The sequence below is a fragment of the Manacus candei genome, unplaced genomic scaffold (assembly GCF_025592945.1).
Source record: "Manacus candei isolate 608988 ecotype Guabito, Panama unplaced genomic scaffold, ASM2559294v1 h1tg000018l, whole genome shotgun sequence".
Classification (NCBI taxonomy): Eukaryota; Metazoa; Chordata; class Aves; order Passeriformes; family Pipridae; genus Manacus; species Manacus candei.
Window position 1 is genome coordinate 3,536,486 of NW_026138066.1, and position 14,908 is coordinate 3,551,393.

The 14,908-nt window shown below is 37.6% G+C and overlaps 1 protein-coding gene across 9 annotated transcripts in view; it reads left to right on the plus strand.

Annotated features, from left to right (window-relative positions):
- The window catches only part of ANO4 (anoctamin 4), a 165,976-nt gene that overhangs the window by 137,074 nt on the left and 13,994 nt on the right, over window positions 1–14,908 (plus strand). For all 9 annotated transcript variants that reach the window (XM_051784856.1, XM_051784855.1, XM_051784858.1 and 6 more), the window contains 6 exons: window positions 1,676–1,840; window positions 5,546–5,582; window positions 7,997–8,108; window positions 9,196–9,253; window positions 11,884–11,981; window positions 14,542–14,684. In XM_051784856.1, the coding sequence (XP_051640816.1) occupies window positions 1,676–1,840; window positions 5,546–5,582; window positions 7,997–8,108; window positions 9,196–9,253; window positions 11,884–11,981; window positions 14,542–14,684 (613 nt within the window). The remainder of the gene's footprint in view (window positions 1–1,675; window positions 1,841–5,545; window positions 5,583–7,996; window positions 8,109–9,195; window positions 9,254–11,883; window positions 11,982–14,541; window positions 14,685–14,908) is intronic.

The following is a 14,908-nucleotide window of genomic DNA, read 5'->3' on the forward strand; positions in this document are numbered from 1 at the left end:
ATAAAGTGAAATAAGCTCTAGCATGTTTACTGCAGCTTGAAAATCTACATAGCAAATCACACAAGTTTCTGTAAAGTCCTACACTAGTTCACTCTTCACTGTCTCACAGTTAAGTCCTTCCTTCAAGGCTGTACCTGTAAGATTACATGTAATGACATACATACCAGAATAGTGTTTCTCTCACATTTAGGCACCATCTTCAGCTGACTGAACTAGCTCACTGGTTGTCTTTCCTTTGTGGACAGTGCAGAGTGATGGGGAAAGATGCCATAGAAGAGGCAGTTGTTCTTTGTAAACTTCACAGAGAACGTAAGATGCCTAGAGTGTCTAATGATGTTACTATGTCCTAGTTTTTCAGTGTATTGAGGAGATAAGGAAAGAGGGTTCATATTCCTAGTGCAATTGAAATGGAGAAACCAATGTTCCTTGACTAAAATGTGGCATTTCTCCCCTTTAAAATTACCCCTGTAAGCACAGGAGCTATACGCTTACCAAAACTTCAAGTCAGAGTAGTTGTCAAAATTTCTCAGCATTGATTCTCACAGTGCAGTTACTAATACAGCTTGAACCAGGCTACTTGTTCCCTGGTAAGGAAAAGGAAAGTGGTCCTTCCTCCCCTCAATACTATGCAGGGAATCAAGAGACAATCCATCACATTCACGCACATTTACTTCTGCATTGAGATTATGTCGGTCAATTTTGTAATGAATGTGAAAATATGAAAGCAGCTTGATTAGCATTCAGTGTTTCCAAGTAATTTTGCCCATTTAATTAGCTCAGATATACCTCAATTTTGATCGGTTTAACTTGTCTATGCACAACCTCGCAATGCACCACTTTAGCAAATAATTTTCGGTGTTCTACTGAGGAAACTCTTTCTCCTTGTCTAATAAGGTGGCTAATGGGTCCTGTGTCAAAGTGTCTGTGAGAGGAGTCACCCATGTAATGCCCAACAGTTTGTCCTTTAGGTGGCTTGCTAAACTGTGACTTAAATTGGTCAGAATGGAAAACAGTTGTCATTTAGTGCTCAACTGTTGCATAGGGAACATCAAGAGATTTAGCAGGCTGGCTCAGCTTCATGGCTTTCTCATTGTAACTGCGTCACTGATTTGCTGAAAGTTTCATCAGAAAAGAAATTACAAGGACGGTTGAACTTGATACCTTCTCTGGATAGAAACTGTCTAGAACTGTAGGAAGAAACAGATAGGGTAGCTTGGCAGGGTTGTTGTTGAGGCAGTGCTTACAAATGGAGATATTTTTTCCTGTAAGTGTGAAGTCTATCAAAGCACAAATCCGTCCCAAATGATATCATCAAACTGGGACATCAGCTTGAGACTAGCCTTTGCACATCATGTGCACATAAGGAAAATTTCTAACTCCCAGAGCTGGCAACACTGTTTCCCACATTAATGCTAAGGAAGAGAAACATCTTCAAGAAAATGTTTAAAAGTAAAAATTTTTTTAATATGATTTCAAAAATATTTTTCATTATGCAAAATAAAAAGAACTTCACAATAAGAACAATCATCATGTTGAAACCTTTCTCTGGAATCAAATGGGATGGATTTTTAAAGTCTTTCATTTATTATATTAGTTTGCAGAGTTTCAGAGAGAAACTAACTCCTGTTCTACTGGAGGTTTTCAGGTTCTTCTCTCTGATTTTTTCTTCCTTTAGATCTGTGTGGTGATTGCTGCTGTTTTTGGCATCGTTATTTATCGTGTTGTGACTGTCAGCACTTTTGCTGCCTTTAAGTGGGCTTTAATCAGGAATAACTCTCAGGTTGCAACTACAGGGACTGCAGTGTGCATCAACTTTTGCATCATCATGCTACTGAATGTGGTGAGTAAAATTAACATATCTGGAATTATGCCCATACCATCAGAGCTGTAGATATCTTCATCTGAAGACCACCAAATGCTTTCAGTTCCTTTTTTCAGCAGGAATGGAGTGTCTTGCTATGACAGACGTGGAATTATTATTTATGGATATCAGTCACTATTAATGTAAAGTACAATTCCAAAACCAAAACATTATGTAAAGTGTGTTCAAATGTTCTAAAAATATTTTAGGGAGACATACCCCTCTTTTATCCTCTGCCTCTTTTTCTTTCCCTTTTATACATTTGCAGCTTTCAGTCCATTTCTCTAATATTTTTGTTTCTAATTGTGTTTTGATGTTATTTTTTAAATACAGTGGCCAAGCTAAATTCTTATTTATGCTATTTTCAGTAATTCCAGTTTCAGTTTTTCTGGTAGTTTACCACTGAGGATATGCATATACAGACACAATGTCCCTATGCCCGATGACTCCCTTGGGCTGAAAATTTTGCAAGGCTTGAGCAGATGTGACTTGTTCTAGAGCTATCTACGGCCTTTGCCAGGGTACACCAGAGACTGGTGCTGTCTGAGTGCAGTGAACTGGGACTGGCTGAAGTCAGGTTATTGTTGTGAACTGATTTGGAACCAGACTTGGGATAGAGAGAAAGATGGAATTTCTACATCCCAGTAAGACAGTATAGCAGATATCAGATGGGAATGAGTTTCATCCTTGCATTGAGATGCTGATACTCCTGTATATTGCTCTGTGTGTCTTCTATTCATTGCTCTTGGCAAGAGGTGTATGGCCTTTCACTGTCAGGTTTTTGCCAACTGACATTATAGGAATGCATTTTAAGGGGAAGGAGAGATCAACGTACAAACCACTCAGGTATTAGAGCCAAGATGGGGTACCTCTAGCAACCCGTAGCTAGCATCTTGTGCAAAAGGCATGTTAGGCTTTACTCCAGAAGATGTGCTAACTGATTTCCTAGAGAGTGTGAGATGTTATTTCAGGCCTGCTTATTTCCAGGTGCAGGCTTAGAGACTACTTTCTTTCCTGTGCAATACACAAGCAATTCCATCACCTAAAAATTAATCTTAACAGCCCCTTGTTTCTGTGGCTGGAAATTCCAAGAGTCTTTGTTGCAGGATTTTACTTCACCCTTTGGCATAGGCAAGACTGGATTAGTGACTAAGAGAGTCTATCTAGAACTGTTGACTTTTCTGTGTTTTCCCTTAGGTGGGACTGTAGGCTGAGAAAGGACAGGAAGAAGAGGAAGAAGATGTTTTTCTGTCTGAATTTGTACTGAGAGCTCTTTTATGTTATTTTTCATTTATTGTTTGTTGTCTGCAGCTTTTGGGGGTTTTCTTTACTCAACTTAAAGCACACAATATATATAGGAGAAATAAAAAGAAAACTATATATATATCTATGCCAGTACAACATCCATTTCCAAGCTCTCACTATGTCATTGTATATGCAGTGAAGCAGCAACAAAGAAACATTGCACAAACAAAATCATTTTGTTCTCAAAGAGTTTTACAGCTTAGAGAATTTTTTAAAATAATGTAAGATTGCTTGAAGGTGCCTTTTGAGAAACTTTTCTTTTTTTCCTAAAATACATCAAATAAGTGGAGCACTGCAAAGATGTATTTCTTAAGCCTTAGACTCATTACCATTCAACAGAGACCACAGCCATAGATCTGGATATAGCTCATGAAAACAAAAGATCCACAAAATATGAAGCTGCAGGAGCTTTTCAAAAGAAGGATTTAGGAACATATAATCCCCCCACTTCCCATGATGGATTAATGTAGTTTATTGAGGGGAAGCAATTAAGGTAGTTGAATCCTTCATGAACTCTGACTCAAGCATTTGGACAATGCTTTCAGGCACATGTGGTTCTTGGGGTGTCCTGTACAGGGCCAGGAGTTGGACTCAATGATCCTTGTGAGTCCCTTCCAACTCATCATATTCTATTATTCTATGATTCTATGAAAAGTACCAGAAGAGCAAGCAAAGATACAGTAATAAAACCAGAACAGACCAATATGTGTACAGCAGTAGAGAATTCCCTGCTAGGAAGCCTTGAAAACTACCAGTGATTCTGATACAATCTGACAGCCTCTCAAAGCATCGGGGGGGGGGGGAAATGTCTAGACCACAGTAAATTCAAGACCAGATGCTCTGAGCACTAGGTACATACTCTGACAAATCCTTCATGACAAAACAAAATGACCTTCAAGCATAATGTCTCCCAGATAATCCTGCAGCCTTGACCTGAAGACAATCACTAGCTTTGCCTAGGTTAATAAAACCTGTTAATTCCAGTGATATTGCCCATGGAAAATATGAACATAGAGCAGAATGTGATCCTAAACAAGGACCCTTGGGACTAGTAGTGATAAAATGCAGTAGCAGATAATTAGATCCAAACATTGCTAACAGAATCTCTAACACAGTCTTACTGTTCCAGAAGGAATAGCAACAAAATACAGTTTTGATACCCACTTCTGCAGAGCAACATACATTTGTAAAATAGAACACTCTCTGCTGAGATTAGGATATAAATGACCTAGACATTTTGCACTTTTACAGTTGCCCTTAAGAGATGCTTTTAAATTCAGAAGAAACTACCTTTTCCATTACTTGAAACAAAACAATTTACTCCAAAGGCAGCAAAAAGCTATTCTAAGCAAGAAGTGGTTATTAATATGGATGAGAGATTTCAGGCTGACTTCAGTTCTTAAGCGGGCAGTTTGATCTGTAAACTGTACATAATTCAATTTTGTCAAGAGTTTATAAGGATAACTGGAAATGAAAAGAAACATTGCTGATCTGCACTTTGAGGATAAGTAAGTACTTCAGCCTGAAATATGAGAAGGTTTGTATCCCTCTAGACATCAGTGAGACTTAAGGACATTTAGCAATTTATGGCAATAGGCTCCAGTTTCATTTAAAGCAAATGAAAATCTTTGTATTAATTTACAGTAATACTGAGGTTGTTGGGTTATAGACACAAAACTCCTTTGCAAATAGTGATTGTGAAAACCTTCCAAGTTAGTTTTGTAAGCTTTATGAAGTTACCAGTCTCCTACAAAGTTTGAGAGCATGGTATCTGCTAAATGGACAAAGTACAATTTAGGATTTAGAAAAATGTTATGAGCTCAGAGTAGGAAATGTGCTGTGAGGATTGCTAAAGATTTTCTCTGAAGTAACCTTGTCCCTTCAGTGCCTTTCCTTTCAGCACCAGAAAAGTCTCAAACCAAAGAAAAAACCCAAAATACCCAACATAACCAACATACCATAGCATGCTTTTCTAGGGTGATTTTTTTTGTGAGATAAATGTTCCACAAGTAACTAAAACAAAAATCCTGGTTAAGCTATTGTTCTGCTTTGTGATTTTGGAAAAGATGTTTCACCCTTTTTCACTGTGTATGTAAAATAGGGACAGTGACTGCATTTTTTTCTCCATATATTGTGGATGAAAAGAGCTGAGCATAAGCTATAAAAACATTACTTTTCCATGTTTAATTATATCATTATTTTATTATTACTATGTAATGATTTTTTTTTAAAACAATAGTTTTATTGTAATTGTCAGAACATCCAAGAAATCACCTGAATGTCAGATTTAGCATGCAAGAGCAATTGCTCTACCTAGAAGGCAGTTCAATATTTTTGAGATGGTCATGTAACTAAGAGGTTGTTTCTTCTTGATTACAGCTGTATGAAAAGGTTGCTCTTTTCCTGACAAATTTAGGTAAGTTAAATACAAAATTGAATGATATTATACTGATTTATTGGTCCATATACTCTGATAACATTCAAAATATCTGCATAAATACGAAAAATCCTAATTAATTTGCAGTCTATAGGAATTAATGTTTTTCTTAAGTTTATAATAAAAGAGTATAGAAACTAAATTATAGTGCCATTCAATCAGTGGTGACAGCAATCATCCACCTTTGTCCTTGTTCCAACCCCTTACCTTTTAAGAATGTAAACATAGTGCTACCTTGGGGGAAAAGGTATGACTTTTCAGGCAGATTGAGCACTCACAACCCCCAGGTTTTGTGATGACCTGGAAAAGGAGAACCCCTTCTGGAAAAGAAACTTATAGCTTGAAACTGAGGTGCTAATTGACTATCAAACATTTGCCTTTAAGAGGGGTAGTAATTTGGAGCAAAAATAACTAGGTGAGTCATCGACTTTGCCTACACACAAATTATAATGGTGTTCTAAATTTCAGTAATCTTTTCAGCTCACCCATAAAGGTGGTCTTCATGTTAAAGTAAGGAAACACGTTTTCTAAGGAGAGCGTGTACTGTCACTGGGATAACAATAGGCTATCATTCATATCTCCATGTCTCAGGCAGAACCTGTGGGAATTTTGATAATTTTGGAAGATTGCAGTAGTTTGCAGCTATTGGCAAGGACTCTTCAGTGTCAAGAAGCCTGAAATGAGACTCTTGCTGAAGGCCTACTAAGCAAACCATATTATAGCATGTGTAGTAGAAGAGGTTTGAGGGGGTTATTTTGAGCTCCTGGCAACCTGTGTACATTGATGATGTGCAGTAAAGTATTTTGGACCAGATGGACAGATTTTGGTGTCTGCTCAGAGGAAAAAGCTGATTTTAGCTACTATTTAGCTATTTTAGTCAGGGTTTTTCTAAATCTGGGAAGTCACTGCTGATGTGTTCGAAGCACATCTATGTAAAATAGCATTTTACTCTTTTGTTTCTTTTTAAGCTGAGCATCCTCATTTGTATGCTGTAATTTTAAAATATTTTTGCTCTCCTGTATCCATGGAAAAGATACTTGCTAGTTACAGTTGAGAAATCTGACTTTCAAGTATGTGATTTGCACAAGCAGTGCCCTCTTGCTCCCTGTGATACCCTGGGGACAGTAAGATATGTTCTGGAGACCTTGAAGCTTGATTACTTTCTCTCAGGTTATCATCAAGGTATGTCTGCTTCTTGTAACCTGTGCAGAAAGCACTTGTATGAAAATTCAGTGGGTCAAGATGTTCTGATATGTTCAGACTGTTTTGTGATTTTTACTCTGATGGCCTAAGGAACTGATTTGGTTTGAATGATCTTTATCAATGTAATAAACTCAGAGTGGAATTGGCAGGAAAACTGTATTCAGAATGTCCTTCTTCAGCCTTTTTCATGACCTTTTCCAGAACTCATGTCCATGCTCCTCCAGAGCATCACCGTTGTCTCTGATGGGCATATGAGCAAATCTTCAGCTGCAACAGTCCTGTTATAGTCAAACTTGTCCTGCCCACAGACTGGCATCTGTTTAGAGAGCAGCTCCAAGTAAAGAGAACTGTTGTTTCTGTACTTCCAGTACTTTACTGGACCCTCCTTCGGAAGTAGTATATGAGTGCTATGATTATGATACTCAGAACCACCATTAGCACCTCCACCTCTCCTCTGATTTCTCCTGTTCACAGCAATGCTTGGCTAATAACAAGCTCCTGCCAACTGGAAAGTAATTCCAGGACATGGTACTGGTGTGTTGGCACAGAGGTTGTTTTGTTGACTTCTGTCTTGATATCTCTTTAGATGGAGATTAAGGGCCTACTTGAAGGGAAGAATATGTCTTTCCCTTTCCTGTTTGCCTTAGCCCATCCACTGCAAAATAATTTTTTTCTCAGTTTTCTATGGTGAGTTCCCTAGGACAAGGAAAGGAAGTTATGCAGTGGCACTCAACTGATACCTGTGGGCAAACCCATGAAACAGAATTACAAGGAGGATTTTCTCCAGTTCAGTGTGACATCTCTAACAAAAAGGCACTTAAATAGCTTGTAGTAAAGTGCTTTCTGGCAATGTCATTATGGTAGGATACATAAAAGGAAACAAGAGAGGAGCCTGAGCCTGTAAAGACCATTGAAATAGAGGAGAGATGTTTAATATACACGTTACCTTGACCAGTTTCTTATGGTCTCCTGGGAATATACATATCCAGATATCAGAAGAGATTTCTAAGTCTCTACAAGCTCACTTGCCGAGTGCTGCTTTTGGATACAATTTCTGTCATCTTACAGTTTGAAATCAGCAGGCTAATTTACAAATACATTGCCAGCTCTCATACGTGTGTGCATCCCTTGTGCCAAGGGAAATTGTTAATCTGATTAGACCTCTGAAACTCTGATAATTTTCTTCACAGAGCAGCCTCGTACTGAATCCGAGTGGGAGAACAGCTTCACTCTGAAAATGTTTCTTTTTCAGTTTGTCAATCTGAACAGCTCTACATTTTATATAGCATTCTTCCTTGGAAGGTAGGATTGATGTCTGCTCCCTCATATATGCAAAGTGAAGTAGAGAAAAGGAATAAAATTGTCTGTAATGAAACAAAATGGACCATATTATCACACATCTCAAAATGCAAACTCTATATTAGCAAGGCAGAACAGATTGCAGTTTTATTTTCCTTTCAAAAGCCCAGAAACAGAACCAGTTTTCATTTCCTATCACCACATGGTCTAAATGCTAACAACAATTTTACTGTTGGGAACAGATGCATCCCGCAATATTATATATGCAGATCATTTCATTCTGCCTTTATGTGTGTATTTTGTACAGGCAAGTGAAAGATAGGATAAGCTAGGCTAGGCTAGGCTAAGGTAATATAGGGTAGATAGTTCAGTTGTAAAGGATCTACAGCAGTCATCTAGTCCTACAGCCTGAATACTTTGCTGCTTCTATTACATGATTTGGACTGTTAAGAGTGAATTGTGAGCTATTGGTTGGGGTTTTTCCCACAGAATATTTTACATATAAAAATATAATATATATTTATATGTATATATTATATCTATATATATATAAAATTTGTATACCTCTTTCTGCCAGCCTCCTAAAAAGAAAGATCCTTTTAGCAGAGAAGGTTTGACTAGAAGAATCCATTAGTATGGATCATTTGCATATGGGAGTCATTTTGGGAGAAAACACGAAAGGATAGTAATAAAACTATGGGGTTTTTAATGAAAACTAAAATTTTCACTGATTTCACAGAAAGAGAGATATCACAGCCCATATTATAGTGTAAGGAAGTGGACTGGCAGTTGAGAGCCATTTTCCAAACTGACATGAACAGTTTCAGTTAGATTTTCCGTCCACTCTGCATATGTTCAATATCCAACATCAGAGTATTTGATATCAAAATAAAACTGGAAGTAAAAATATACTCAGTCCTTCATGGAGATTATTCCAGGACTCTCTGATACATTTTGCAGCACAACATCTTTTAAAGTTATATCAGGCATGCTAAGATAACATCAGATTAAAATAACAGTGTGAGCTTTCTTGTACTACTGTGAACAGACTGCTTACACAACAGAGTTGATATATATTCCTGTGTTAAAGATTTACAGGACACCCTGGTGCCTACTTAAGGCTGATAAACCGGTGGAGGCTGGAAGAGGTGAGTGTTCAGTAACTGCACACTGATTTATCTGCTGCCCACGAATCCCATGAATGCAAGCAGAGGCAGACACATTACTCTGTCTAGGCATTTGTGAGTGTGTTATTGGATTTTCAGCTGCTGTCTAACTCCACACTATTGACATTACCATCTGCTACAAAAACATCTGCATATTGATATATATATATTCCCTTTTCAGTGCTAGCGGTTTTAGTATTTGCTTCACATTTGAATAGTGGTATCATATGGTTTAAAAATTACTCACAATTTACATTGGAAATTTTTCACCCTTGGAATGAATTGAAGTCAGATATTAATCTGACAACTTTTTGCTTCTAAAAAAATCTTTTCTTCTTGATTTATCTAACCTTGCTGATCAAGGAGCTAAAATAATAAAATAACAAGTTAAAAATCTAGACACATAAAATGCACATGAAATTTAACCAAAACAACAGAAAAAGCTTCCCAAGCGAGCTACAGGCATTATGTTCCATGTCTATAAAATCAAACGAATATGGAGTTTGGCTTTGCAAGTCACTCAAGGACCCATCTCTTTTTTTTTGTTTGTTTTGACAAACACATTCAGAATTCAAAAACCATTTGACTGTTACTGGAGGTGAACAGCAGCAGTTTCTGAATCAGTCATTTAGTTTCCAGTGCTATTTGCACACTCAAATCCCCTGGTTTCTTTTCTGCTTCACAGCTGAATAATTGAAACAACTTTGCAAATAAATAACAAATTATAAGTGGAAAATGCCTGCCAACATGAACTTTCAAACATTTCTGGATATGTAAATATTTTGGTTAATAGAGGCCATTCAAATATTAGGGAAAAAAAAAGAGGGAAAAAAAAGAAGTTGTGAACTAGTAAATTCTATTAATTCAAGTAAATAATACTTGATAAATGGAGAGACAGAAATTCATTTAACATCCCTCCAAAATCTGAATGGGGCTGAGCTGACCTAAGGATTGCTGCTGCCAAAAGAAGCCAGTTCTGCTGTTCCTCTGAGTCCTCCCCCAGAAATTTGCTCCTTCCTCTTCCTCTGCATTGGCTCTGGCTTGTCCAACCCTGTGAGGAGCCTATTCAGTTCCTTGTATAAGCAGTAAACTTCCCTTTTCTGGACAAATTGGTTTTCTGATGAGTTACTGGGCTGAATCAACACACAGAGGGACCAGAGAACATGGAAAGAACCTCATCTCTCTGCAGGAGCAGAGATGGGAGGAAAAGTGAGGGAAGTGCAACTGTGAGGTGTTATAGGTTGGGTCAGTTGCTGATGGAAGCTACTATTAGTACTCCCTACTTTACTTTTTACAAAGAGAAAAAAGTCTAATAAAAAAGAAATGTCTAATAAAAAAAAAAGGTCTTGACTTTATCGACTATATCTGTACTAGATCTTATTAGAAACATGCTTTAGAAAATCATGTCCAGATATCCCTCCAATAGTCCTCTCTTCACCTGTTGAATGAAGCCAAGTCCAAGACATGTAGTGACACGATATAGTGTAGTAGAGCCTGTGAACATAATCAGACCACAGTTTATGTATTTTGTGATACTACAGTTGTAAGATTAGTGCTGCTTTGTTAACACTGCATCTACCTCTCTTGGGTTATATTGGCTCACGTGACTGATTCCTAAAAACAGAAGGATGATGATTTAATAATAGTGACAGAGAAGTTAATTAAAAAAATAATAATAATCTGCCACCCTGTTATATAGGGTTATAGATAAACATCAGCAGGGACCCAGGTTCTGAGCACTGGATAATGCAGTATGTATAAGAAATTAATTTCTCATTTTATTACAGGTCAGAACTAATTTTTCTCCCTGAAAATTAATGAGAAGTAATTCCAGTTCTATGAAAGTGATCTGTTTAATTTATCTATAATACCCAGGATTTAAAAATACAGCTTAAACTCCACTCTTAGGACCTGAAAAGTCAATTGTGCAAAGAACTGTTTGAGGGCAGAAAGTTTTTGGTCCTTTTCTGTTTTTTCCAGTACTAGATGAAAAATTACCTAAATTTGTACTAGCTGAACATCTCTCCCAAAAGCAGCACCACAACTTTAAGGTCTGGAGCCACTGTTAAAGCAAGAAAGCACTCAGCAAGAAATACTAAGACCTGTTGTTCAACAGTTAAGAGACTTTTAATTCTTCAGGAAGAGAATAGCTTTGCATGGTCCTCTCAACCATAGACATTAAATAGTACTCAACAGTATTAGATCTATCCTTAAGGCATAAACTCTTCGCCTGTGAGGCAGGAGGAATTTTCTCTTCATTCTTTGACTTGATGCACAGTCATCCACCCCAAAAACTATTGAAATCAATGGAGAAAATTGGCCTTTGCTACTGACCTACTCACAGTTGCACAGCACATTAGAAGTACTAATGTGAAAACTGCATTGATTTCAGCTGACTCCAACTTCTGCAGAGAACTAGACGATAGTCTTAAAAGGCTGACAGTATGATCGTGTTTTATGTTCCCATAAGTTTATATTTTAAAAAAAAAGATAATTATATTTAAATTCATTTTAGTAAATGATCTAATATCTGTTTCTAGTCTTTAAAAAATGCTTTAAAACTTGGTGTAATTTCTGTTTAACATTTTCTTTCTCTTTTTTTGTCCTTGTAGTGCCACCCTAGTGGATGCCTTATTGATCTCTGTATGCAAATGGGTATTATAATGGTGTTAAAGCAGACATGGAATAATTTCATGGAACTTGGCTATCCGTAAGTAAATATAATATCTATGCTTCTATAGGTCACAGAATACTAAGTTTATGCTTTCCTAATGACCAGTTAATAAAAACAAGTTACAGTAGTCATTACAATAGAAAATTCCCCCAGGGATACAGAATTACGTACACATGGAGATGATGTTTAGGGCTTTTTCCACATTGGACATAGTTTGCAAAAGTGAAAGTGTAATATAAACATTAACAAATAAATAATATATGGGAAGTACTTGATTTCATTAAATTGTATTCTGTGCTTTAAAACTCCTTAAAAATAACTGTGGGATCACTGTATTGCTTTCACAGGAAATATTACATGTATCACTTCTTAGCTATGCCAGTAAGTTTTAAATTGGATTTCTCCTTGCTAGGTGATAAAAGATGCCTGAAAGAGCAGGTATGAGCTGGAAAAAATGCACTGCTGGCATATACACTCCCAGAGATAGAAAAGTGTACTGACTGGTATGTAGACAAGTTCCCTGGTGATCTTCAGGGTATTATGAAGCTGTGCCCCAGCCAAAAAGGTTGACAATTATTCATTTCCTATTGGTTCATTTCTTATTGATTAGTATTTAATGAGCATGTTTAATATGATTAATATAGGTTTAATATGATTAGTGTAGTTGACGTTAGAGACTGTACAGCAGGTCACCAGGGAAAATTAATATGCAAAAATGTAAGAGAGAGATGACATTGTCAGAAAGTTTGCCCTTCCAAAGTTCAGAGGGATTTGCTCTGCTGAAGGACCCACTGCAGAGCTAGTGTTGAGTTTGGTCCCTGACCTGCAGAAACATTTTGCTGAAGCGACTTCAGGCAGCCTCGGTACTGTAATGAAAAGCCTCAGCCACATCTGACTGTAATGAGAATGGAGTAAATGATTTAAATGCACAGAGTAATTGACAATCAAGGTACTCAATGCTTGCTATTTCTCCATTGTTCCCAGGCCTAGTGCTACTTTCCAGTATTTTGCAGCTGTTAGGGCTGCAGGAATTACTTGAGGTGGGTAGGAGGGAACAGCAACAGCAGTATTGATCCTTCTCCTTCCACTCGCTGTCTCTTTTGTCAGTTTTTATTAGAACTTTCTTCTTTCTATTAATAGGAATTTTGAAACTTAATAAAGAGCACAGAAGGGAATTAAAGAAGGTGACTGATGGAGATAGGAGGAGATTGTTTAAGAGAAAGCAATTTAATAGGACTAAACTGCTTCAGGTGAAGTGAATTTCTTCACTTTAAAGTCGCAACAAGAATCACAACATAAAACATACAGTCACAACATTGTGAGATGCTTCAACTTACTTTGATGAGAGATGTATTTACTCTGCAGACCCTTCAATCCACCTTCTAGCCCTGAAATGCTGCAGGCAGGTGCATTTCCTTTTTGTGTGAAAAAAACATGATCCTTTCTGCTAAGAATATGATTGGAGCCAGCACCATGTGGATGGCCAGAGGACTTAGAGGCAACCCTATAGTCTGTAGCTGAACTCAGCTGCACTCAGTTGCACCTACACTTTTTTAAGGAAGACAGGAATAGTTATAACCTCTCTGATAAATGGCCTAAATGGAAAAATAATCTCCAAGCTTTAAGAAAACAAGCAATTGTCCAAATCCTTATCCAAATACAATGACTATTTGCCTATCATTCACAGACCAGACCAGGTCACTGTGAAGGTAAAAAGTGAAGCATTGTCAAAAAAAGGTTTGAATTATTTGGGTGAGCCATCACCTTCTAACTGACTGAGATGAAGTGGCCAACCACAACTTCAGAGGAATCTCTGTCATTGTGGTTTGGGGTTTTTTTGCTCTCTATACTAGAGTCCTTTGCTGGTCAAACCAGTGCAACTCCCTGACCTTGAGAAGCAAAGATGTTTATTTCAGGTGTGAGCCTTCATTTCTCTTCTGGCTCAGTGCCTCTGACAGTGGCCTTCCATATGCATTTCTTTGGGAACAATATCTTCCCCCTGATGGCTGGTACAGCTCCCCCATTTCTTGAGATGGAAGTAGCTCTCATGTCAGCCATCCACCTCTCAGCCCCCACGTGTTGTCACTTCTTTCTGTCTTTTGTTCCTCTGAATGTTTCACTGCAGACACCATTCAGGGTTGCCTTTTCCCTTACAGGATTGCCCAGAGACTGTTACTCTGCACTCTGTAGAGCCGTGCAGAAATACTGTGTCGCACACACAAAGGGATCAAGCAGCATTAGCACTCTTATTTACTGAGCTGGACTATCTCCACACAGCATTGCATTCTGCCATGTAAACAGACCCTGAAGTGATTTGCTATTCTGTGCAGAGAAAAAGAAGTAAACAAGTAACGAAAATATGTCAAAATCCCATCACCATTTTAAAAACATCTAGGTCTGGATTACAGCCCATCATCTGTATTTGTTTTCATACCTATTATGCTGTGTCATCAGCCACATATATTACTTGCGCTCTATTTTCCTGTGTATTGGGAAATGAATTTTGCAGTATGTGTTGTGCCCACTTAACCTCTTCCAATTTTGTGATAAATAGCCACTAATACTCTTTACTTTGTTTCTTTATTTTAAAATGTAGGCTAATTCAAAACTGGTGGACCAGGAGAAAACTACGACAAGAGTATGGCACGCAGAGAAAAACAAGCTTCCCACAGTGGGAAAAGGACTATAATCTGCAACCTATGAATGCTTATGGACTCTTTGATGAATACCTAGAAATGAGTATGGCTCTAACATTTGTTGTCTTTCACTAGATTTTAGTGTTGTTGCTTTTTGATGATGTTGTCTGGTATATTCTTTTAATTATCTCTGTATGAAGCTAAATAGGCTGCAAAATGGTTTTTATTCTCACGAGTCGGGTGAGGAAAGGAAGGAATTTTGTAAAACCAAACCAATGCAGCTAAGCACACTGCTGCTGGTTTGCTAACGCATCTATGAAACACTTC